We start from the raw sequence: 27661 nt of genomic DNA on the forward strand, positions 1-27661 counted from the left end.
CCCAGGACCAGCAACCAATCCTGGAACACATCTCCAATCACAGGAGCACCTGAAGGCTTATTTGTGGAGATCCACCATTTGTACACTAGTGTGCGCTTAATAAAATTAACGCTGCAGTCAATCTTGCCTGACAGACCGCTTCTTTCTTCCTTGCGAGTACCTGTAAAATGAGCTAGAGAAACAGAGGAGGAAAGGGGAGGATAAAAACAGAGACGAAACAAGCCGAGGTAGAGAAGAAACGGGTCAGGGAGAGGGCAGAAACGGTCTGCGGCTGTTCCCCCAGCGCCCGGCAGAGGGACCGACGTTTACTCCCTTGTACTGGAGCGCGAGAAAAGGCGTTCCTGGGGGCCAGCGGAACGAAAATGACGGCGGGAGACAAGGTACTTGCACCCAAGGGCCCGGAAAGGGAAAGAGTCGAGAGAAATGGGCCGTACCTACAATTTCTTTAGCATCCCCTGTTGCCCCTGGCGCCCAGCAACTGCCGCGCAGGCCACGTGACAGTGAGGGGTGGGGCGCAGCCACGCGGACACAGCATCCGTGCAGGGGGACTGAGGCGTGTTGATGGCCTTGGAGCGTGGGACGGGGCTAGTGGTGGCGGCGCGTTTGCTTGACGTCACGGTCGCTGGGGCCCTCGGGCTTGCGGAAGCCAGGGTTACTGGAGCTCCCCAGGGAGGATGGGATGTTTCAGTCCGTTCAACCGTTTCCTTTACACGTCTGTTCTGAATATTGAGCTGTCGGACTGTAAAAGTCCAGAGACACTGCTGATCCAAAAACCAGCGCCAGGAGCTGCATGTGCCAGAAGTAACCTGCCAAAAGCAGATCTTCTCTCCTCTTGAAACACGTTGCCGTGGAGTCGCTTCCGACTCATAGCAACCCTATAGGACAGAGTAGAACTACCCCGTAAGGTTTGCAAGGAGCGGCTGGTGGATTCGAGCTACCTACCTATCGGTTAGTAGCCAAGCTTTTAACCACTTCCACCAGGGCCCCTCTCCTCTTTAGTTAGCTTAAATATTCCAGTTGCTGTTGAAGGGATCCCCACTGAGGGCGAACCCATGTGAGCACACTAGAACTGCTCCTTAGGGTTTCCGAGACCTTTTAGAAGATCATCAGGTCTTCCAGGCGCGTGTAGGTCCGAAACGCCAACCGGTTGGCTAGCAGGGAATGTTGTTGTGATTCCATTCCGACTCACAGCGACACTCTGTTGTATGAGCTGAGTGGATTCAGACTCATAGCGACTCTGAAGGGTTAAGGAAATGCTTTATTTTGAAGATATGAAAGAGAAAAGCAGGTAAATCTCCAAGGATACCGGGAGGAAGGACAAATGGTAGAGGTGGGAGGGAGGATCTCTGCAAGGAGTCTGACGGCTTCCAGCACACTGCTCTGTGGACTGCAGGAGAGTTAAGTTGTTTGGGGTTCATTTCAGAGAGGTGGAGGGCATATCAATAAATGGAGACTGGGAATTGTCACCAGGCAGGTGGGCTGAGGCCAGATTTAATCAGAGGTGGTCAACTAAAAATGTGATATTTAACTTGCTACCAAAATGGCCTGAAGCAATTCCCACCTGTTAAGTTGCTGGATGCTGTAGCGTCTATCTCGACTCACAGTGACCCCACGTGACAGAGTAGAACTGCCCCGCAGGGTTTTCTATGCCGTAATTTTTATGGGAGCAGATCACCAGGTCTTTCTCCCATGGAGCCACTGGGTGGATTTGAACCACCAACCTTTCCTTTAGCAGTACAGCACTTAACCACTAGGGCTCCTTACCTGTTAACAGAGAACTTCATAAATGATTCAGATAGAAATATAAATATCTATAAGTAAATTTCATAATTCATATAAAAACATGTTCTGAAACACTTCAAAAATGTTCATTTACTTGAAGACAATGTAATAAAAAATTAACAATGGTTTAAAAATACATTTAAAGATACATTTGACACCTTTTCTTGTAAAAAAATGTATAGTAATTTAAAAATAAATTGATTATACTTGCAACAATGTCAGAGAAAGCATAAAACCTTTGAGGAACAAGGACAATCTTCCTCATGACAGAATTTACTAAATTTGATGCTTTGCAAATAGTTTAAAAATGTCATCTACAGAAATGATTTCATACTACTGAAAGAACTGAAATGAAAGATAGATATTTGGCTAATGACCTATCTGGCATGATTTAAGTGCCAACTTTCCAGTCTTATCTCTCACTAATTCTCTTTATCAACCTTAAGTGCCAGTAACTTACTCCGGGCTTTATTGTTTCCGCCCTTTGCTGATATTAGGGCCCTCCACCTATTTGTTCCTGTCTTCACCTCACTTCCCAATATTACCCATTAATCCTATTCACTAGAAGTCTTCAATTTTCCCACTGTAAAGAACTCTTTTAAATTGTTCATTTGTATTACAGCTATTAAAAAAAAAAAAAAGTCACAGTGGAGTTGATTACCAACTGATGGGGACTTTGTGTGTCAGAGTAGAACTGTGATCCATAGGGTTTTCAGTGGCAGACTTTTTGGAAGGCCTTTCTTCCAAGGTGCCTCTGGGTGGACTTGAGCTGCTAACCTTTGGGTTAGCAGCTGAGCTCTTAACCATTTGCGCCACTCAGAGATTAATTATAGCTATTAACAATTACAGGTATTAATGCACATCTTATTTTTTTGTAAAGTTCTTGAAGGCAAGTACCATGTCATTCATATTTGTATCCCCCCCCGGTGTCAAACACAGTTTATCTCCCACTGGAATTCAAGTTTCACTGAAAACAGAGCCCTTGACTATCTTGTTCATCATTGTATCCCTGGAACCTAGCACAATGCTTGGCATATAGTAGGTATAAGTGTATTTTGAGTTAGTGATTTAAAATGTAAGCTCCGTGAAGGCAAGGATCTTTATTATTCATGGAAAAAGGAATATTCAAGTGGTACCACATGAATAAATGACTTTTTTGAAGACTTAGCCTTCATTACATGCAACAAAACTCTTCAATCTATATATATCTCCATAGACGTCAGATATAAAATGGTCTTTCACCCAGTTAATTCTGTGCATACTGTATCTTTCTGAAAATAAGACACCTTCCAAAACTGCAAGAATAAAATTTAAGATAATAAGAATAAAATAGGTGTTTACATTAAGATTATCCTCACAAAATGGTACAGCTGTTGTGGAAAACAGTGTGGTGGGTCCTCAAAAACCTAAAAATAGAACTACATATGACACAGCAATTCCTCCTAAGTATATACCCAAAAGACTTGAAAGCAGAGACTTGAATAGAGACTTGTACACCAGTGTTCATTGCAGCACTATTCATAACAGCCAAAAGGTAGAAACAACCTAAATGCCCATCAACAGATGAACGGATAAACAAAATGTGGTACATACATACAATGGAAAACTATTCAGCCAGTAGGAGAAATGAAGTCCTGATACATGCTACAATACGGATGGAGCTGGAAGATATTATTCTGAGTAAAATAAGTCCATCACAAAACAACAAATATTGTATGACTTCATTATATAAAAAGACAAGAAAAGGCAAATATACAGAGAACAAAGTTTATTAGTGGTTAGCAGGGGCCGGAAAGGGTTAAGTGATGGAAGTATCGCATTGATTAAGGCTGTAGCTGCACAGCTGATTATTGTAATTGCTGCAATTAAGTTGTATACCTGTAAAAAGTTGAATTGGCAAAAGTTGTGTGATATTTTTTACAACAACAACAACAAAAAAGGTAGACGCTGAGGCTGCTTATGGACAACCAAAAACCTCATGGAATATGGTTTCTTGGTTTGGAGGTTTAGGGTCATGGTTTCATAGGGCATCCCAGTTAACTGGCTTAATAACATGTTTAGTGCTTGTGTTCTACCTGCCTAGTTTGCTGCATAGTGCCTGGGGTCTTAAAAGATTGCAAGCAGCCTTCCGAGGCACAACAATTGCTCTCAATTTTCCTGGAGCAACAGAGGAAGAAGGAGCATCAGAAATAGGAGGATATGGAATGTGTTGGTAATTGACTCCATGAATAACTGCCTCCTTTGCCATGAGACCTGAACTGGTGTCCAGCTACCATTATTGAACATTTTAATCAAAGATTCTATAGAAGAATCCTGATCAAAAGAAGAAAAATGTAGAAAAGAATTTCAAATTCTCATGGACTCCAGACTTCCTGGAGCCATGAAGGTTGGATGAACCCTAGAAACTATTGCCCTGAGAATCTTTAAAACTTAAACCAAAAATATCCCCTGAAGTCTTCTTAAAAGCAAACAATAATTTAGCTTAACTAGTAAAAAATGTCTGCCTTGAGCATGATGCTCTTTTAAGAACTATATGGGATCAAATTGACAACAGTAACTTGATAGACAGGAACCTTAGGGAGCAGTGAAATTACGTTAATGGGGGAGGAATAACTCAGAAAAGCAAGATGAGAATGGCTGCACAACTCAAAGAATGTAATCAGTATCACTGAATGGTATATATAGAAATGGCTGAACTGGTGTATGTTTTGCTGTGTATAAGCTCAACAACAACAAAATAAATAAAATTGAAAAAAAATTGTTTTCTTCTTTGTACTTTTTTCTGTGTTCTGAATTTTCTGAAATGAAAGTGTATTACTTTTGTAATCAGAAAAAAATATAATCACTGCTATTTTTAAAGAATGTAATGGATAAAATTATTTGTAAATGAATGGCTGAGGAAATGTTGAGGACACCCAAGTTCAATCAAGGTTATTTGGGGTTAACAGCAGAGAGAAAAAACTGAGATGTGAAAATAATGTAAAGACCTCAAACCTAATCAGGGTGTCTGAAAAAATACTTCACAGAGGGAGATGGATGTCACAGAGCCTAGGGAAAGAAGGGCATTGAAGATAAAGAATTTCCAGTGTTTAGCATCATTCTTGGAAATGTGACACTCCAGATCTGAAATGTTATGTGACAAGTAGTTTTCTTTTGATACTGGAAGAGGATCTGCTCACGGATTCAGTCAGTAAAAGTTTATTAAATGCCTATTGTGTTCCATGCCCTCTGCTAATTGCTGAGGATTCAAAGATGACCAAGATAAGGCTCCTGCTCCTAAGGAGCTGATTTAATAGGAGACAAGCATATAAACAAACTGAAAAAAGTGTTACTGGTGCTCTGACAGTATGTATAGGGTACATGCATAGCCCACTTGCAGGGATCCAAATGTTAATTATTTCTATCTAATCTACTGGTCACATGGGGAATATAGTAATTACAGTACTCTTCTGCCCCATACCCCTTTTATTAGCTAAATCCTAATCACCTCTCAGGTCCCAGCCAAGGCTCTACTTTCTCTGGGGAGCCGTGCCCAACCGGACCACCCCTGGGTGGCCCTGCTATGAGGTCCCTAGGGCCCCTGTACTTCCTACAGAACAGCACTTATCATACTGTTTTGCAATCTTTTGTCTGTTTCCTCTAGCTGATTGTCAGATCCTTAAGGAAAGGAACAAATATTAGTCCTGATGATGTGCCTGGATCACCAAAGGCTTTCAGTAAGTAGTTGTTGAATGAATATAGTTTTAGAGCCTACAAAAATAGAGGACCAGATCAACATTAAGTTTATGGAGCCCCAACCAAGGTACAACTAACCAAGGAAGTTCAGTTGGAAATGTCCATCTGACCTTTGGTAGAAATGATTCCAGTTCCAACTGAGAACATAAATACTAAGGGAACATAATACCATAAAGTACCCAGAGTCTGGCTAACATCATAAAAACAAAACCTGTTTAGAAGTGGAGAGTATTAAGCTATTCAAACTTTTGAATAGAGGTGAAGGCCGTGGTAGAAATGGCAGCCCAGTAGTCTAATGAAAGGAGTAGACAAGCTTTATGCAAATCAGCTTGGGGGGATTAGAACAGTCATCATTCACTCATTTAATATCTACATCAAGATTAGCTTGAATTCTGGATTCTAGGTTAAAGAGTTCAGATGTGATATAAATAAATACTTCAGGTATACATAGCACATGATATAAGTTGTATTTGAATGTGATTATTCTTGCAACTAGGTAGGGGATGACCTAGAGTGGAGACAAACTATGGGTGATACACAAATCCAGACAGGGCCTTTTGTGTTAAGTGGGATAGGATGTGACCTATGCAGATAAGCCTTTCTTCTAATACTTCTCTGCTGGCTGTCAGAAGGTCTGAAATTCCTGCCACAGAAGTCACTCTTTTGGTTTAAGCTACTGTCTTCAGAAGGCCCTTGTTAAGATGCACAAATAAATTACTAAGTGATGGTAACATCCAACACAGCGGTAGCTCTGGCTCTCTAATCTTTTGTTCCTCCTAGGAATAAGGATGCTTAGCAACAGACAATACTTCTCAGCCTTCTCACAGCTAGGTGTGGCCATCACCAATAGAATGTAAGAGGAGAGATTCGCCAACTTCTATATCGCTTCCTGTTATGGATTGAATTATGTCCACCCCAAAAATATGTGTCAACTTGGCTAGGCCATGATCCCAGTATTGTGTGATTTCCACCATTCTGTCATCTGATGTGATTTTCCTAAGTGTTGTAAATCCTACCTCTATGATGTTAATGAGGTGGGGTTATCGGCAGTTATGTTAATGAGGCAGGACTGAATCTACAAGATTAGGTTGTGTCTTAAATCAATCTCTTTTGAGATATAAAAGAAAGAAGCAAGCAGAGAGACATGGGGACCTCTACCACCAAGACAGAAGAGCCAAGAGCCCGTGTCCTTTGGTCCCAGGGTCCCTGCGCTGAAAAGCTCCTAGACCAGGGGAAGAGTGATGACAAGAACCTTCCTGCAGAGCTGAAAAACAGAAAAAGCCTTCCCCGGGAGCTGGCACCCTGAATTCAGACTTCTAGGCTACTAGACTGTGACAGAATAAATTTCTCTTTGTTAAAGCCATCCACTTGTGGTATTTCTGTTATAGCAGCACTAGATAACTAAGATACTTCCTTAAAAATAAATTGCTTGCCTTTGACTTTCTCTTTTCCTTCTTCCCGAGGGCTAGGAAAGAGACATGGTAGAGACTGAACTTGAACCAATGTCCTAAGCTAGGGCATGACAGAGTCTCATGATGGAAGGTCATGGGTCTCTGAATGAACTTATAAGCAGAACAACTCCATCACCATCAACCAGTCAGCCAGTTTCACAGGAAGAAATACATTTCTATTTTCTCTTACGTACTGTATGTTTTGTCTCTTCATTATAGTATATTACCTTTACCCTAATTAATATAATAGTCATGAGCATGACATAGATTTGAAAGTTAGCTATCTCTCATTTGGGAACAGAAAGGCCCTAAAGACATGGGTCATAAGAAAAATAATAAAAAAGAGCTGGATTAGGACACTCTCTGGGGAAGGTAACTCAGATGGGCCACTGAAATGGAGGACTCTGGCTAGCCAGTTAGGGAATAGGATAAGGTCTTTTGACATTTAGATGGGGGCAAGAGGAAAAACCAATGTAAATTCCTGTGTACTTTAAAAATTTGGTAGGGACTAATCAGTTACAATTATTCTCAGAAAAGTAGTAAGTGAAATAGAAAAAGAAGAGGAAGAATAGCAAGGAAAAAGTGGGTAGGAATTGATGAGGGACTTCATTACGGTGTTTAAAAAAAAAAAAAAGGAGGCAAAACCAATTCAAAGGATGAGAGTCTAAGTGACTGTGAATCGTGAAACTGTGACAGTAACTGGAAGTTAGGGCAAGCTGTTGGCTGGTAACTGAACTCATTCTTTCTCATGTTAATATTAAATTATGGTAGAACACTAAAGTAGATTATGTCCCAATAAAAATAAAGACATATGATGAAGGAGAGTTTGGGGGAAAAAAAAAGAAGGTAGAGAAATCGGGATTGGAGATGCAGAGTATTACTGCCGTCATAAAGAAATAGCCACGGTTCTACTGCATTTTAAGCTTGAACATTACATATTTCAACTTCCATCTTGATAAAGTAGCCTCTGGTAGCAGTTTTCTATTTATTATATTCATCATTGTCTCTTTTCACCTCTAAACTTGTTCAGAAGGCTCTCCTTGAACTTCTTCACCTTTATTTTGATGTTTAACTTTCTGGAGAAGCCTGGGGCCCAGCAAACCAATAAGGAGACTTCCAATTGGGGCTGTAATGAGGATGGCCAAAAATGCCACTGTCAACACATCCATTCCATAGTCTTCCAGCTGTTTCTCTCCATGTGATCTTGCTGTGTCCAAAGCCACAGATCCTATTGCAGCCTATAAAAGTTTAAGGGTAAAGTAGGAAATATGGTAAGATAAGTACATACAAAAAAGGTGAATTAATCCTTTGCAAAAATTAAAAAAAGCTTTTTCTTTTGTTGAACTAAGAAAAAGTTCTATTTAGTCTTCTTTCAAAGTGTACTGCAATTGGTTTTGATTATCTGACAGACTGATGATTCAAATGTACTTACATGTATAGGGCAGGATTATCTAAATACCAGGCAAATGAATTTCAGAACACTATGCAGATACAGACTCACAATATCAATTACAATATAACATAAAGTCCGCGTACTAAATTTCTCCTGAATAAAGATGCATGTCAATGGTTGCTTCATTCTTTTATCTTTAGAAATTTGGCATTAAGAAAAAACAAGAGGAAAAATGCAGTGATACTTTTTGGAAGATGGTGCAGTTTTAGATTTGGGCTAAAAATGTAAGAGTATGTATTGCTTTAGAGGCTAAACTAATTGTTAAACATCATGAAACTTGCAAGTGACAGGTACCTTCAGGAACTTGAAGTTAATCTTATTAGGTATTTGGTAACTCTTGCCTCAGGAATAGTGAAAAGGTTATTTAGAATTTATCTAAGTATTAGGAAAATTCTCATTTTCTTTTAGAGGCAAAGTACAGTATTATCAATTTGCAGTGGAAAAATGTATCAATCAATGTGATTATCTCTTTATTCCACAGAGCACAACACAGCCTCTAAGACAACCAAACACATAAGAAAATATTGAGAGCATCAGACACAATGGCAGAGACTAGTAGTTGCTCACAAATACCTGAATGTTCCTCTTCTATAACAGACCTCCTGAGTTTTAGCTGGTTACATAGCTGTTCAAGAAAAAATTTTTTCCAGTGTCATTTGCAACTAGATGTAACTATGTACGTAAATTCTGGCCACTAAGAAGTGAGCAGAAATGATAAGTGCAACATATAGACAGGGCCCTGAAAAGGAATGGACAAGCATGTCCCTTATCTTTTCCCCCTTTCCACTGGATGGGAAATTGTGAGAGTTGGAATTGTTACCTTGGACACATGGATGGAAGGCACATGTTGAAGATGGCATTCACCCTGCCAGCTCTGAAATGCCTATGCTGAACTACTGGTGAGAGAAAGATAAAAATCTCATTTAGTCCCTGTATTTGGGGGCTGTTTGTTACTGCAGCTTACCCTGTACCCTAACTAATTCAACATTTCATGGATTCTTGGCAAGAACTGCACACACTGCAAAATATATTTTCAGTTCTTTCAGTACATGTAAATGTATGTGTATGTTTTGGGATTTGTGTATTGGCTGGTGTTTTGGATTGAACTGTGTCCCCAAAAAATATGTGTTGTAAATCCTAACCCCTGGAGTGGTTATAATCCCATTTGGGAATGGGTATTCTTTTTTATGTTAATGAGGCAGTATTAGTGTAAGGTGTGTCTTAAGTCAATCTCTTATGAGATACGAAAGAGCAGATGAAGTAAACAAGCAAGCAAGCAAAGTTTGAGGAAGACAGATGTCAGCCACATGAGATCTCCAAGGACCCAAAAAACAGAAGTTGAAAAGAGACAAGGACCTTCCCTAGAGTCAACAGAAAGAGAAAGCCTTTCCCTAGAGCCAGCACCCTGAGTACAGACTTCTAGCTTCTTAAAAGGTAAATTTCTGTTTGTTAAAGCCACCCACTTGTAGTATTTCCATTATAGTAGCATTAGATAACTAAGACAGCTGGGTTCTGATGTAAAATATATTTCTTATAGTAGGCCACAGACAAAAGAGTTTGAAAAACACTGATACAGAAATATATAAGAAAGTCTTGTTTCTTGTGCAGTGGCAAAGGAGAAAAAAAATTTTCAGCACAAAACAGAACAAGAATTATCCAATATATCCTGGATATTTTTCCTTATTTTAAAATTTGGCTTCATAGTAGCAAAGTGTCATTTTTCAAATTTTAATGTTTTATAACAAATTGTTCATACCAACGCTACTAGAATCTTTGTTTCAGTATTTACCTGCTAAAGTTACCAGAAGCCATGTGAAAGCTAGAAACACTCTGAGGGAAAAGCTGTTCCCTTTATTGTACTACGTTAATCTCACAGTGCTCTTAATCATTATGTTTCAGACATCTTTGAAAATCTTATGGAAAAAAAGAGAAACTTCTCTGCAATAATGCCCACGGTCAAAGCCACAAAAATCTGGTATATAATTACAGAGCGTACACATTCTCCAAAACAAAACAAAACAAAACAAAATAAACTCTCTGCCACTGAGCTGATTCCAACTCATAACAACCTACAGGACAGAGTAGAACTATCCCATAGGGTTTCCAAGGAGTGGTTGATGGATTCAAACTGCCAACCTTTTTTTTAGCAGCCAAGCTCTTAACCACTGCACCAATTAAGAACAACTAATTTTAATTCCATAGAAATATAAATTTGTATACTTAAATAACTGTTACAATTAGTCTGAATGCAATCAGGAAAATATTATGTTTGTTGCAAATCATAGTCTATACAGTTCTAATTTAGTTAGCAATTACAAGTATTCTAACAAATGCACGATCAACAATTTCAAGCACCTATCTCTAAGTGCTTTCATAACTACTTGCTCATTATAGTACACAAAATTTCAAGTTGAGTGAATGCAACACTTGGCAGGAGCTTACGCTTGTTTAAATAAAATCAACTAACAATCTAGAAAATCAATAAAGCACTTTCTGAGTTGTTTTCAATAAATCTTTTCTCCATTATATATAAAATCTGGCCAAGCATCATTGATCATTAATTATATTGACATTGAAGTATTTTCAACCACTAAAATGGGCCATGCTATTTCAGTTTCACTCTCTTCTTGGAATATTGTAATGAAAAGAGGTAACAACTATCTCTCTAGGTTATTTAAAGAGCTATGACTGGTAAAAATTCAAACCTTTCTCTCCTGCTACTACTGCTTTCTAGCAGTGTAGGGATTTATTAGATTTTTAGTTGCACCCTAGTGATCTAAAAAAAAAATTTAAATAATTCATCATATTTTAAGGAATCAATACACTAAAGATAAATAAGCTCTCTCATTCAATATTTCAAGGTATCATATAGAAATAGAAGTTAAAATGCCAAGCCATCTTATCTGTCATTACCTGGACTGTGGCCTTAGGAAGCCATGCAAAAGAAATAAATATCTTTTCCTTTATGTTAAAACCAGCAAAACACACCATCAGAAATGTAGTCAAAATTCGTATCAATACTGCAATGCCCAGGGTGGCAATACAAAGGCCTGTAAGAAAAACTCAGTTCTTATAAATAATGAAACACTGGGGGAGAAACTGCATGTCATGGTTACAGATTCAAAATACTACCAACAGAAATAATGAAAGAACATTACAAAATGAAAAATACAAAAATGGTTAGGCATAATTTATCAAAAAATCAATATTAAGAACCAATCAGATCACGTGTTTAAAATAAGACGTTTTCCCTAGATTAAAACTAGAAATTAATTAAACATATTTGAATTTCTACAAAGGAGATATGAATGTTATATCTCTTATGCTTTATAGCAAGAACCACACTTTCTTTTTATTTAACAAGAATTTATTAAGTGATAATTATGCGTGACACGCTTTGAACTGGTCACTGGGTACATAAAGATGTATAATGTACAGACTCTGCCTTTATGAGCATCGAAGTCAGAGGAAGACAAAAACATAAGCAATGAGTTCACATACTACGTGGTAAGTGCAGTATAAACAAACCAGTAAGAAGGCATAGAAGAGGGAAAAATTAACATTTTGACCAAGGAGGCTTAGAATTCTTTACAGAATAAAAGACCAGAGGTGATATTCAAAGTATTTATCAGCCAATCAGAATGGAGCTGGCTATGCAATGACCAGTGAGAATGGGCACTGGTAGTACACAACTGTTTCACCATATTGGTGTATAGTAACAGCATATTATCCCTGGATGACATATAGCTAATTAATTCAGTTGCTTTGAACCCTTTATTGATGAAGAAAGTTTCAACCTGATTTGTAAAATAAGGGATTTTGACTAGGGCAGCTGCAGGCTACTGGACCTGATAAAGGTACAGCTAAGGTGACTATTGAGTAATAAGATGATTTTCTTTTTTTTAAAAAGTAACATTTGTTGAGAGTTTACTCTGTGCCCGTTACTGTGCTAAGTTTTAGATGCACAATTTTACTCAACCCACACAACCTGTGGCATAGGTGCTACTATTATTCTCATTTTACAGTTGAAAAAAAAAAAAAAGTAGTTCAGAAAGGATAAGTAACTTTTCCAACTTCAAAGGGCTCGTAAAACTCCGGACAGATACTGCTGGATGATCTGTTGTGAATCTGCAATAGGGTTTCTTTATGGAAAGATTTTGCGACTCTTTTTTGAAGTGTATTTCTTTCAGGTTGGTAGGTATTGAAAAGTATGTTTCGCCTGAAGTACAAGATACAAAAGAGATGGCACCATTCCCAGAAGCTGAAGGACGAGCATGTTTGGGGACAGGATGATGAGTGAGTTTTAGATATACTGAGTTTAATTTAGAGATAAATATTTTGGAATTACATAGTTTATAAATTAAGCCATTGGAAGTTCTGAGAAGTGATATAGAGTGAGAAAAGTAGGTGATTTGGAAAGATCTTTAATGAAGAACAATGTTTAAACTATACATAGTGTAAAGGAGAATATAAAGGGCACTGGAAAGTAAGAAGTTTCAGAATTCAACCTAAAAGAGTGTTAAAGAGGTCAATAGCATCAAATTCTGCTGGTGAGAGCAAGGTCTGCCGTGTGATGGGGCAGAAGCTGCACTGAAGTGTATTGAGAAAGTGGATGGGAACTGAAGTGGAAAAGGGGAATGTAGTTACCTCTTTTAAAAAGTCTGAAAGAAGAAGAGAAAGGTAGTGTGGTAGATGGCGGGGGGTGAAATGGAGGAGTGATACATTGGGGGAAGGAAATTGGAGAAAGGATATATACTTGTTAAGACAGAAATGATTAGAGTCTGTTTAAATTCTGAAGAGGAAGAAACTGAGATAAGGGTGTTTGAAGATGTATGAGCAAAACGGAAGGATTGTTCTCTGAGATTCAGAAGGAGGCGGCAGAGGATGGGGTCCCTGGTACAGATGGAAGAATATTGTGATGGGAGTAAAGGATGAACTCATAAGTATTTGTTCAAATTAATATTCAAGTGTTATGCTATGAATCAAGAGAGTTTTAATATGATGATTTGAATATATGGATGAATAAAGGAGTGGATGAATCAACAACCATTTCTATTCCATGGGCACATATTATAGAACTGACTAGTTGTTTTAAACTTCTGGCCCTTAGTCAGAACGGTTTAAATGAACGATAACATTCTTATCATTGGAAGAAAAAGTTTAAAGCCTGTAATCTCTTGATAGTGGTCAGTAGTGTCATCTTTACAAGGCACAACAATATTAAAGGTGTAGAGTTCACTGCCTTGGATTTACCAGCATTCTCTTCTAACCAACTAGTCTAACATGACTACACATGTAATTGACGTTCTATATAACTGTGATAATGGAAACCACTGGACACATGCCTGCTAAAGGTATTTTAACTGAATATAGAAAGAGAAGATTTTAGTTCAAAAGTGTACTTTGAAATTCTTACCAACAGTTTCTGGTCTGAGAGATGCAATAGATACCTCTGCTCCAATTAATCCAAAAAGAAGGGGCTGAAAAATGTCCCAGGCAACTGCAATTATTTTTTCAACCTCTGCCTAAAAGAAAAACAAATAACACACACAAACACACACAATTTTTATTCTGTGAAGTTATAAGTAATAAAATTTTAATAATTTGACATTTGAGTCAATTGGACCTAAGGTAGGCTTTATTTTTATTTTTGTGTTAGCTATAAACAGGAGGTTAGCTACAATAGGACAAAAAAAAAATTGCCTAGGACACTTCTTACATGGTTAAGATGTTATATGATGTGTTTTCGCATATTAAGTGTGAGTTTGCAAATGGATGTTAATTATAAAGATTCTTATAAAGTAATCTTAGGAGGACTACTTCTGAATATATTATTATCAGATAATTTACCGTGTGAATTTAAAAACTGATCAAACTGACCATGTGTTTTATTTTATTCAAAATTTTTATTTTGTACTAATCCTCTGAAGTGGAACAAATAAGATGCCTGCTATTATTCTGAAATCACATAACAAAGCAGGAAGAGCCCTAGACTCGCATGTGCTCACCATGGGACCACACTGCACACATTATGTCCTGAGACAGCTCCTCCACTACTGAAGGGCTCCAGCTGTTGGGAAGCCATTACCTATACAGAGGCACTAGATCTTGCACACAGAAAAAAACACAGGACCATCGATTTCCACCTGACAGTCCATCAGTTTGTGAATGCTGCTATCATATTTACCCTAAGACTCCTTGACTAAACATTTTAAACTTTTTATTACTTTTAATCTACTAAGTTAGGAGATCTTTTACCATCCTTCGTATAAGTCTTAGTTAGTCAGTGTTTCCAATTACCCATCTAACTTCCTATCTATCTAGCTATATCTATAGGTCATCAAAATCAAGTATAAAAGAATAACCAGTGGAAAGTTCCTCTTTGCCCCCCAGGCACTCAGATTCCCTCCCCCCACAATAGGCAACTCTGGTTATTAGAAGATATTTTGCACATAAAAGCAACTACAAAAGCATAAAATATATTTGCTTATTCACTTGTCTACAAAATAGTAGCATACTATGTACAGTATTCATTTAGTTTATTAAAAAAAAAAAATCTCGGCAATCTTTCCCTCCAGCTACTTAAAGGGCCTCCTCATTCATTTTTACAGCTCTGTCATATTTCTATTAGAGATTCTGCATATTAGAGACTATCTGACGAAAGTTAAAGTTTCAAATTTTTGCTAGTTCAAAAAACACTGCAACAAATAGTTCATTTTTAAGTATATATATTGATAGCATAAATCCTTAGAAGTAGAAACACTGAATCAAAGAGCATATATGCATGTGCCATTTTGATAGGCACAGCCAAATTGCCTGCTATCAGCAGTGTACAAGTATGCCTATTTTTCTATACTCTTATCAATATAGTATGTTATCACGCTTTGAGAATTTTGCTCATCTGATAGGTGAAATTATCTTTTTTTAAAACTGCAGTCAAATTCAAATTCAATTCCTCTAGCCCTTAGTTTCTTCATCGAAAACTTTCAGGGATTAGACTGATTGCTAAATTCATTTCTTGCTTTAAAATTCCATAATTCTATGAACAACTCAAATCTCATTCTATATAATGAAATAATCTAGCATCTGTATTTAGCAAACACTTTGGTTTCTTGATCAATTTAAAAGAAATGCCAACAGGATCAAATTAGAACAACAAAGCATAGCAGGAAAAATCCAGGAGTGACAGAGTAAAATTTTTCTTAACTTTTGTCAAAATTGCTATTAGCTAAGCATTATAATAGATAAAACAAAAACTGGAAAAAAAAATCAATTTTTTAACTCCAATCTAGAAATAGGCCCAACTGTACAAACATAATGTTCCATAATTTTTTCTCCCTAAAAAAATACTGGTAACTTTAATTAGTGATATAAAGCTTATGAATCACAGATTTTACTAATTTACTTTCTCTAGCTCCATGAAGACACAGGTAATAAAAAGAATTAAATCAAAATTCCTTCATAAGCCTAGCATAGATTGATATTTGCTGTAAATACATGATTCTTTGCAATGTTGATTTGAATGCTAATTAAGCCTTAAATCTTCGTACTTTTTATTTCAACTCAAGGCATATTTCCCAGTCTCGTATGTTTGCATAATCAGAAAATAAATAGGACTGAGGTTCTGCCTGATTTGTGCCCTTAAAGAAACAATGCTCTAGATATACAGTCCTTGGTTTACGAATGAGATTCATCCCTGAGTGTCTTTAAGAATGTGCAGGTAATTTGGAACAGATGCATAAGGTTCTTACTTTAGTGAAAGAAAAGGCTTGAAGTCTTTTCAGTGATTTAAAAGTTGCATGTACAGCAAGTGAAGGCAATTGGAACGAATAATTTGTTTTGAGTAGGAGTTGGTTCAATTGTTTCAAAGTGAGGGCAAATTTACATAACATTAAAGAGCAAGTACAAGTTGTCCCTGTAAGCTGGACATTCTTAACCCGGGGACTGCCTATATTCAGACACTCATCAAACATTATTGCTTAACAGTAGTCATAAATTTGGCCATTTTTCATATTTGATATTGTGAAATCACTGATTTCTTTCCAGGACTTTTTTTTTCCTTCTTATTTACAAGACTTGTTAAAATCTTGAAATAATAATTCATTTAGGCTTTCTCCCATCTCACTTTTTTCCCCTTCCTTTCTTTGCAGAAGAAAAAATAAACAAACCCCACCCTTTTTATGGTGCAAAGCTTAGTGTTTTTTTTTTTTTTTACAAAGCTTAGTTTTTCAGTTAGCAACATCAACACATATTTAATAATAAAACTCCAACCTTCCACTTATACGATGCCTTAAACTTTGTGAAGTGCATTCACATGATATACTAGCGCCTCTCAGAGTCATGACTACAGCAACTTGATGAACTTATAACTACTCAAAGAGCAATAGGAATTCATTTTTTTAAACTGGATTTAGAGAAAGGAATTCTTAATTTTTATAATTCTTGAGGATTTTTCTTTCATGCTTTGAAGTCAGGTTAGACACTAATACTAGTGAACTAACTGTCACATTAAATTGTCCATTTCTCAATCCTGGATCCCTCTAAAGCTTCAACATTCTAGTTCCCTATTTCATTAAGCTTGCTTTATTACATATATCGTGTTTGAATAATAAGTAGATTGCTTTTAGTTTTTAATTTGTTTGTTTTTGCTTATATTCTTAAGAATGTTTACATCCTTTTTACAGAAGGAAATCACTCTTTTCCGTTTGATATGCATCCTACCCTATAGGTTTATATGCACTTAGATGCACATACATGTATATATCGTAATACAGAATATGCTTCATAATTTAAAATCTTATGTTAATTTTCGTTAAAAATATGACTTGGAGATCTTATTAATTGTTAGTTGCTGCAGAGCTGGCTCCCACTCATGGCGACCTTATGTACAGCAGAATGGAATAATATTAGTACATATATCTATACGTGCACCTCATTCTTGCTGCATAGTAATCTGTGATATGGAAGTACCACAGTTTATTCAATCATTTATTGATTGACTTGGAGATTGTTTGCAATTTTTATCTTTTCAAAAAATACTGTAAAATAATTTATCTCAAATCATTCCAGAAATACATGCCAGGTACAGTAATGTATTAATTATCAATTTATAGCTCTTTTTGCTCTAAATCTTTTATTGTTCATTCTGCAGAAAAGAAACTAAGTATTTCTCCTTTGTCAGCTGGCACAATGTCAAGCTTTGTCAGTAGAGGGCTCTGAAGAGCTATTGCTAGAGAGAGGTGCCTTCCTGGTTTCTGCAGCATCAGGATCCTGCAGCCACGCTGCTGCTCCAGCACTAGATCCCTGCGCGCGGGTGGCTTCTCCAGAGTCAGGCTCCTACAGTGCATGGTGGCCAGTAGCAGCCAGCGGCCAGCAGCTTCACCCAGCAATCACCGGGGAAGTTCATAGCAGACTGCCTCTGAAAAGACACTTCTCAATGTACCCAAGAGGGGGACTTCCTGGAAGTCTGGAGGGTGGATTTCCAGCAGGTTCCACAGGCATGGCACCACAACGACTTTTCTGCCATCCAGTGAGACAAAGCAGTGCCCTCTCCAACAAGGTCTAGATCTCAGTGTTGGTGGCAGGGGAGGGAGGTCTTCCTTGGTTGCTGTATCTCAGCCTAGGGGGAGAGGCTGTTCTTTATAGCTGCTATTCGAATAGAATTCTTTAGCCCATCCCTTGTGGCTCTGATCTCCTGTTACAGCTAATAATTCTTTACATTAAACTTTCCCTGTTCAAGTTACTGTGTAGTTTCTCTTTCCTGAGAGGACCCTGATTCATACAGCACTAACTTTATAACACATAATGTAAAAAACCCAGGAGAAGATTGATGAACTTGACTACAACAAAATTAAAATGTTTTGTACAAAAGAAACCATAAACAAAGATAAGTGACAGACAAAGAGAAAATATTTGCAGTATGCAAACAGAGTAAGGAACAAAATTCAATCCATAAGAGACCAAAGAAAGAAAAAAAAAGGGCAATGTATATACTGTACACACAAGTAATTCAGAGAAGAGGAAGTGTAAATGGCCAATAAGCATTTTAAAAGATGCTAAATTCATTAATCAGAGAAACAGATTAAAATGACATACTATCGCATTGGAAACAACTCTAAAAATTTGCATAATGACAAATATTTGTGAGATTCTTAGGAAAATTTCACACACTAATTGGAGAGCAAAATCTGGTAAAGCTTTAATGGAGTAATTTAGCTGTGCCCATTAGAGTGTCTAAGAATTTTCATTGAATAGAGTTTTAATCAACTGAGAATTTTGGAGCAAACGGTTAAGCACCTGGCTGCTAACTGAAAGACTGGCAGTTTGAACCCACCCAGCTGCTCTCAGGGGAAAGACCTGGTGATTTGCTCCTGTAAAGATTTCAGCCAAGAAAACCCTATGGGGCAGTTCTACTCTGTCACATGGGGTCACCACGAGTCAAAAATCAACAGTAGCCAAAAATGAGAATACACTTTTATACTTAAAATGACACATCTTTAAGGATCTGCAATTTCATATGTATACAGTATTCAGCTGTTTCCAAAAGGATTATATTGTTTCTGTTTCCATTTTTTTTTTTTTTTTACTTTTATTATTTCTGGTACATTTATTATCATGAAGATGCTCCTTCCTCTTAGTTTTTAAAGTTCAAGGACAGAGAGCATATGTGAGGGGTTGTTGGTTTTATTTATTTAGCTTTATTCATATAGTATGCAAAAGGTTATGCTTTCACAACATAAGGGATCAGGTAGTGACCCAGGTTTAAATTCTGCCACCCACTAACTGCAGGCCACTCGCCTCTCAGTGTCTCATTTTTCTCATCTGTAAAATGAGAGGTTTGTATTAAATGACTTCTAAGATCCTCTATCATTTAATGACAGTGAATAATTTGGCCAAAACGCAGGTCAAATTGCCATCCTTTCGCATACCTTTATATTTTAATTTTTAATTTACTTTAGCCAAAGCTGACTTCAGCTGATACCCAATGGAGTGAAGAGTAAGAACCAACTCTATTATTTGTAGGTTGCTTAGCCTTTTGTTGCCATGACAAATTGTTTAATGGAAGTTCTTAAATAAATTCATGTGCTCAGAATGCCAATGAAAGCAGAAGCCTAAAGAGCTTTCCCCACTGAATTATTTTTATTTCTAAATTTGGATAAAGGCCACAATTTGGTCTTTGTTTTTAACACTTTAGATAGGTGAACATCAGACATGAGCTTATTTATTTTAAAACTTAAAAAAATTCACAATGTAGCTTGTGTTTTTTTCATAGTGTCAAAACTAAACTAAACTTGTTTATAAAGAAAATGCAGTCACTGAACAGGCTAAGTATAAAAGATAAGCCCAGTGTAGTGTAGACGTGTGGTCGACTGAAAATTATGGCTACTTTACACATCTGTATGCACTAGTATGAACCTTCCACAATATAAATCACTTTCAGGAATGGACAAACACAAAGATAAATGGAGGGATCCTCATGAGTTAAATATCTACTCAATCTGATATTTTGTTCTTCTTAAAGAAAAGAACATTTCAAGATTCAGAAGGTCGGAAAGATATCAAGAAAAAAAAATCCTATAGCCCTGGTGGCACAATGGTTAAGTGCTTGGCTGCCTGAAGGGTCCTTAGTTTGAACTCACAAGCCACTCAGGGAGAAAAGACCTGGCAATCTGCTTCCATCAAGATTACAGCCTAGGAAAACCTATAGGGCAGTTCTACTCTGTCCTATAGGGTCCCTATGAGCCAAAATGGACTCAGTAACAACACACCTCTCAAGGTGACCAGAAGCAGCAGTGGATTTGAAAAGAGATGATGTACCTATCTAAGTTGAGGAGTCCCTGGGTGCTGCAAATGCTTAAGCCCTCGATTACTAGATGAAAGGTTGGTGGTTCAAACCCACCCAGAGGCACCTTGGAAGACAGGCCTGGCGATCTGCTTCTGAAAGGTCACAGCCTTGAAAACCCTATGCAGCAGTTCTACTATGCACACATGAGGTCACCACGAGTTGACGGCAACCGACAACAACATTTGAATACAACAACATCTGAAAACAAAAAATGGCAAGATTAAAGATTATAAGGAAAACCAATGGGAAAAGTAGGCAATAATATCAGAAAACTACAGGCATAAACAGATTTTCATAAAGTATTCCAGTTTTCCAAAGTAAAACATCAATGTTGCTATAGTACTGTAGAGCTTACAAGTGTTTCACTTCCACTATCCCACAGGATAGTCACAACTGATTCTTTAGATAGTACCACTGTCTTCATTTTACAGTTGACAAAACTGAGTCTCAGAGAAGAAAAGTGACTTGCTAGGAAGTGGTAGAACTGGAATTGGAATCCCAACCTCCATAGTATCTTAAATCTTATGTTGTTTTTATTATATCATGCTGCTATGGAGGTAGGTATAAAAATAATAAGTGTGACTATTTACTGAGTGTATTCTATGACTAAGTGCTTTATGCAGATTATTTCAATTAATCAACTCTGTGAGTTGCTGTGGAAACCCTGGTGGTATAGTTGTTAAGAGCTCTGTCTGCTAACCAAAAGGTTGGCAGTTTGAATCCACCAGCCGCTCCCTGGAAACTCTATGGGGCAGTTCTACTCTGTCCTATAGGGTCGTTATGAGTCGGAATCAACTCAACGGCAATGGGTTTATGAGTTGTTGTTCTTATCATTCTCTCCTTTACACATGAGGATATTAAGTGTCTGAAAAGCTCAATAATTTGCACATGGTCATACAGCCAGTAAGTCTTAGAGTGTAAATTATTAGCCCAAGCAGTCTGAGCTCTTAGACCTTATGTGTACTATAGGAAAAGGGAAGAAAAGAAGTTCAAAATCTAGACTCACAGGTTTGATACCTCCAGAAGTAGGAGCTTTCTCGAGCAATAAATTAGAAAAGATATTGAGAGTACCTGCTACATAACTGATTTAATAAAGATTAGTTTTCTTTCTTTAGGGAACCAATCTGATGCACTCAAATGGTGGGTTCTCATTCTGACTCTGCCACTTGCTAGCTTTGTGACCTTAGGCAAACTATTTACTATCTCTAAGTCTTGGTGTCCTTGTTTGTAAAATGGGACTAATGTCTACCTTTCAAGTTTACTGTGAAGAATAAGTGAGACAACATATGTCACATTTTGCTGGAGAAGGGATTAGTTTCACTGGGAAAGAGAAATTTATGAAAGAAAATAGAGGAACACTTACAGTAAGAGACTGACGGATCTGATGACATGAAAATATAAGGTCTATTAATAATGAACAAAATAAATAGGCACAAGCACTAATATTGTGTGTGTGTATCTCACGAATCAGTAGTCAATATGTTAAATCAAAAGATAATGGACACAAGATCTATCAAAGAAAAATTCAGATGGCTAAAAACAAAAAGTGTTTAATCTCACTGTTAAAGATGCATAAAGGAAAGCAGGATACCATTTCTCACCTATCAGTATGGCTAAAAATTAAAAGCAATAATATCCTAAACCAGTGGCTCACAAAGTGTGGTCGCCAGAGGAGTAGCATCACATCACCTGAAACCTGTTAGAAGTGCGGATTCTCAGGCCCCACCTTAGACCTACCAAATCAGATAACGGGGGATGAGGCCCAGAAATCTAGTTTAACAAGGCTTCCAGGTATTTCCGATGCACGTTAAAGTTTGATAAGCATTATTTTAAGCTGATGAGAGTTTGTGATGAGATGTTTACTTCATATACACTAGAAAATAATGTATCAAAAGCCTCAAAATGTTCACATTATTTGGCTACAAAATTACACTGTTAGGAATATTCCCTAACAGGAAATAATAAAATATTGGATTTCAGCATTATTTTAAATAGAAGAGACTGGAAATAACCTGAAATATAGGTATATGGGAATGGTTAAAAAAATTATGGTACATTTGTACGTGTGTGTGTGTATATCTACCTATCTATCTATATGTATGTGCATATATATATGTATATATTTATCACCAGAGGTAAATATGAAACATACCTTAATAATGATTTTCTCTCTGGACTGTGGGATTACATTGATTCTTCCCATGTAATCAGCTGGACTGCAGGCAATTTAGATAAGTTATGACAAACGTAGACAAATGAACCTATGTTTTGGTTTATATTTTCTATACAACTCATATTATTGTTTTTCTGAAGAAAAATGTAATTGAAACTGATCAAATTTCCCCTTTTCCTTTTTCTTTCTGTGCCCGTAGTCAATGGCCACTTGCAGTTGGCATAAGTCTCCCCTTTGATTCCACGTTGCTGAAACTACTCTTTTATGGTCTATTCCAAATGTTATGGCTCTTTCTCATTGTTTATTTTCTTAATCGTATCTGTCATGGATTGAATTATGTCCCCCCAAAATAGGTGTCAACTTGGTTAGGCCATGATTCTCAGTATTGTGGGTTGTCCTCCGTTTTGTGATTGTAATTTTATGATAAAGAGAGTTGGGATTGTAACACCCTTATTAAGATCACATCCCTGATCCAATGTAAAAGGAGTTTCCTTGGAGTGTGGCCTGTACCACTTTTTATCTTACAAGAGATAACGGAAAGGGAAGCAAGCAGAAGGTGGGGACCCCATACCACTAAGAAAGAAGCACTGCGAGCAGAACGCATCCTTTGGACCCAGGGTGACTGCACAGAGAAGCTCCTAGTCCAGGGGAAGACTGACAAGAAGGACCTTCCTCGTGAGCAGACAGAGAGAGAGTTCCCCTGGAGCTGGTGCCCTGAATTTGGACTTCTAGCCTACTAGACTGGGAGAAAATAAATTTCTTTTTGTTAAAGCCATCCTCTTGTGGTATTTCTGTTATAGCAGCACTAGATGACTAAGACACTATCATTTATGAATTTAGAGATTAATTTTTTTAAAATTAAAATTGGTTACATTAGTTATATTGTGCTAGAGACTTAATTTTAAATTGCAAAGTTTGGGATTTAGAATGCTTTTTTATACAGTTAGTATTTGTTACTCAAATAGATGTCAAAATATAAACATGTGCCCTGCACAATGCTACAGTTGTATTATAGGCTAGTACAAGTTCTTTTGGGGTCGGATAAACCTGAGCTTAAATCCCAATGCCGCCACTTTCTAATTTTGTGACCTTAGACAAGTTACTTAAGTCTTTCTGACTTATTAAACAACAACAAAACCCAGTTGCCATGGGGTCACAGTGCAAATGCAGCAGCATCCCTTTGCTAAGTGGGAACTTTAATCTTTGTCTTGGGGCAAAGGAGAGGTCAGGGTGCTTCTAAGAGCAGGGTGCCTTAGTCAGTAGCTGGGATGGAAGACAATGAATCCTCAGAGAGAAGCCAGGTACAGTACCAAGGAGCAGCACACCCTTTGGGCTTGAGCTGAGATCGACAGAGGTAGGCTGTTAACCTTGCCTCAGCCCACAGATAAAGTGAATCCATGTAAAGACAAATGTTCTGATAACCACAAATGTTATGAGAGATGAGTACCTAATTTATACGGGGAAGTTGGCTTACTTTTTCCTTTGCTTTTGTTGGATGTTAAGTCACTTGTAATCAGTAGAATTTATTAATACAGGTGCTGCTTCAAAAGAGAGAGGAGAGAGAGACATACACGATATAAGCCTTATACTTATGCCTCCTGGCAAGGCAGGATGCTTAGGTGCTCATAATGCCTACAGCAGGGCTAAAAGGGGCTCTGCCCTCTCTCTTGAAGCCCACTCCATCTAAGCCCACTTTCCTGTGGCCTCAATACCCTCTCAGCACAATGCTTCAGGCAGCCCCTACTAATCCCTCCCTCTAAAATGAGAAGATTCAACATCACGTGTTGTAATTTTATAATCACACCGTTATACAGTGAAAGCGTTCTACCTGAATGCTATCTACCCACAATGAAATTTTGTCTCCAGTAGATCTCCACAGAAATTCATTTAAGTGAATCTCATTTTATACCTGATCTCAAGATTTATGACCTTCACACATTCTTCCATAAGGCATTTTAATTAATTTTGAACAGTTGTCTTCAAGTTTTATAAGATTATTCTAAAATCATATTATGTGCCCTTAATTTAGATCAGCCACATCTACAATCTCTTCACTAAGCAGAATAACACATGATCCTGCCAAGGTCAAATCTATAAAAACATATCTGGAAATTAAAATAAATGACAACCAGCTAATTTCCATAACAGAGATTAAGAAAATTAGTAATCTTAGTGATCTTAAAAATCAATAAGGAAAACCCAAATAACTCTTGAAAATGGGCAAAGGCTTTTGAACAAACTGGCTGTTAAATATGAAAAGATGATTAGCTTCACTCATAAAGAAATGCAAATCAGATTAACAATAATACACATTTTTCACCTATCAGATTAACAAAGACTTGAAGATTGAAAATACTCAGGAGATCCTCTCCCATACTGTTGGTGGAAATGTAAATTAGTGCAGCCTTTTGAAAGGGCAAATTGATACCATCAAAAATTTAAATGTGCATACTCTTTGATAGAGTAATTCTACTTCTAGAAATTTATCCTACAGATAAACTCAGAGATAAGCTATATTTTGTTAATTCTTAGATAGACATTTTTTAACATTTCTGAAATTAAGATGGCATGTTATAGTTTAACTGGCAGCTTTATTTTTTTTCCTTCTTGGTGGCACATAAAATTACGGTGCTTCTGAACAGGACTAAACCAAAAGCTAAGAAGTTTCCTGAATACTACTCAACACTTCGAGGGACAAAGCAGCAGAGGCAGGGGTCTGGGGACCACGGTTTCAGGGGATATCTAGGTCAATCGGCATAACAAAGTTCATTAAGAAAATGTTTTGCATCCCATTTTGGTAAGTGGCATCTGGGGTCTTAAATGCTAGCAAGCAGCCATCTAAGATGCATCAACTGGTTCCAATCCACCTGGAGCAAAGAAGAATGAAGAACACCAAAGACACAAGGAAAATAATAGCCCAAGAGACAGAAAGATCCACATAAACCAGAGACTCCATCACCCTGAGACCAGAAGAACTAGATGTTGCCTGGCTACCACCAGTGACCACCCTGACAGGGAACTCAATGGAGAATCCCTGACGGAGCAGGGGATAAGTGGGGTACAGAACTCAAATTCTAGTAAAAAGACCAGACTTAATGGTCTGACTGAGACTGGAAGGACCCTGGAAGACATCGCCCCTGGACTCTGTTAGCCCAGAACTGAAACCACTCCCGAAGCAACTCTTTAGGCAAAGATTAGACTGGACTATAAGACATAAAATGATACTTGTGTATCTTCTTAGCCCAAGTAGATACAGGAGACTAAATCGGCAGCTCCTGTCCAGAGACAAGATGAGACAGCAGAGAGGGACAGGAGCTGGTTGAATGCACACAGGAAATCCGAGGTGGAAGGAGGAGTGTGCTGTCACAGTATGGGAAAGCAATTAGGGTCACATAACAATGTGTGTATAAATTTTTATATAAGAGACTAACTTGAACTGTAAACTTTCACTTAAAGCACAATTAAAAAAAATAATGCTGCTTCTTAGAAATGATACAGTTTATGAAATATGGTATATGTAAGGATATTTTGTTAAGGCACTATTTGTCTTAGAAGAAAATTAGAAACAACCTAACTATCCGTTAGTAGGAGACTGGTTAAGTAACGAGCCCGGGTGGTGCCATGGTTAAGCGCTTGGCTGTTAACCGAAAGGTCAGCAGCCATCAGTGGCTCCTTGGGAGAAAACACGTAGTGATCTGCTCCCGTAAAGATTCAAACCAAAACCTAAAGCTGTTGCTGCATAGTTGATTCTGACTCCTAGCTAGTCTTTATGGAAGCAGATTGCCAGGTCTTTCTCGGGTGGAGCGGCTGGTGGTTTCGAACCATCAACTTCCAATGAGCAGCCTAGTGCCACCAGGGCTCCTGTTCCTTGGATGGTCAGCTTTTCATCTTTCATGATATTGGGTAAGTTTTCTGTCAGCCTAGGAAATCCTGTGGGGCAGTTCCACTCTGTCCTATAGGGTCCTACAGACTAGTTATGAGCCGGAATCAACGCAACATCACACAACAATATAGCTATAAAATGTAATACTCTGCAGCCATTACAAGATAAAAAGGAAGACATCATGAAAATATAATGATGACTTATATTAAGTAAAGACACCAAATAATAAATTGATACGTAAGGAGAAAAAAGGATATTCGTGTATGTGTGTGGCACTGTACATTTTTATATAATACAAATAGCTTTTATGATAAAAACGTTATCTGATGTTAAAACAGCATCTGGAAAGAAAAAAATAATAATCTGTTCAGAAAGTAGCTGTGAACAGAACTTAAAATGAGATTCACCTTTCTGCTTGTCCATCCTATGCCTGCAAGGAAGGCCATGACCAGCGTGCACAGTCCTCCTGACCCAGGGAAACCAAAATACACGCTACTGAAAACAGCGAGCACAGAGAATCCCAAAACAAGGAATGCTCTCTTCCACACAAGATTGTCCTTTAGGAGAAAAAAAGTTAATTAGCAAACTTACTTCAAATAACTGATTTTTAATTATTGATTTTTCTATAATATGAATTCATAGGAAAATAAAAATGCCTGCATCTGCTCACATAAACGCATGACTTAACATTTACCTTCTTTTCCGTAACAAAGACAGAGTGAGTGTATACACAAATATAGGTTCCCTTTCAGGAACACCAATTATCTTCCTCGTATTGTTATGATGCCGAACAGGTTTCAGCGTACCTTCCAGACCAAGATGGACTAGGAAGAAAGGCCTGGCAATTTACTTCCAAAAATCAGCCTATGAAAACCCGGGTAGTGTTTTGTTCTGTTGTGCATGGGGTCGCCACGAATTGGGGACAGACTTGACAGCAGCTAACAACAACAGTTATCAATGCATTGCACAGGGCTGAACAGAGTAGAAAACAGTACGCGGGCTTTGGATGCAGACAGACCTGGGTTAAAATCCTACTAGCTCTTTTACATCATTGGCATGTATGTCGTGGCTGCGTTACTTCACCTCTCCAAGCTTTGTTTCCTCATCCCTGAAACTGGTATAAAAACATTTACATCTTAGAGGTTCTACGGAGGTTGAAGATATCATATCTCTACTATCTTCAGGCTCTCTGTTTCGTCTTTAATTTGTTGCTCGCTTGGTTTTTCTTTCTAAATCCTTGCCTAGCAAGAAGTTTCAGGAGGCTGTAGATTGAGAGTAGTTTTTTTTTAATGTATTTTGGAGCCCTGTCATTGGGTGCATAGATGTTTATTATGGTTAT

At 37.7% G+C, this 27661-nt stretch overlaps 1 protein-coding gene across 1 annotated transcript in view; it reads right to left on the bottom strand.

Annotated features, from left to right (window-relative positions):
- Positions 1–6893: 6893 nt before the first annotated feature.
- The window catches only part of LOC101360246 (sodium/hydrogen exchanger 9B2), a 63894-nt gene continuing 43126 nt past the window's right edge, over positions 6894–27661 (bottom strand). Inside the window, exons 9-12 of the mRNA XM_004380197.2 lie at positions 26730–26879; positions 13838–13946; positions 11335–11471; positions 6894–8206 (exon numbers count right to left, since the gene is read on the bottom strand). Coding sequence (XP_004380254.1) covers positions 7985–8206; positions 11335–11471; positions 13838–13946; positions 26730–26879 — 618 coding nt within the window. The 3' untranslated portion in view covers positions 6894–7984. The remainder of the gene's footprint in view (positions 8207–11334; positions 11472–13837; positions 13947–26729; positions 26880–27661) is intronic.

The sequence above is a fragment of the Trichechus manatus genome, unplaced genomic scaffold, assembly GCF_000243295.1.
Source record: "Trichechus manatus latirostris isolate Lorelei unplaced genomic scaffold, TriManLat1.0 scaffold00071, whole genome shotgun sequence".
NCBI lineage: Eukaryota > Metazoa > Chordata > Mammalia > Sirenia > Trichechidae > Trichechus > Trichechus manatus.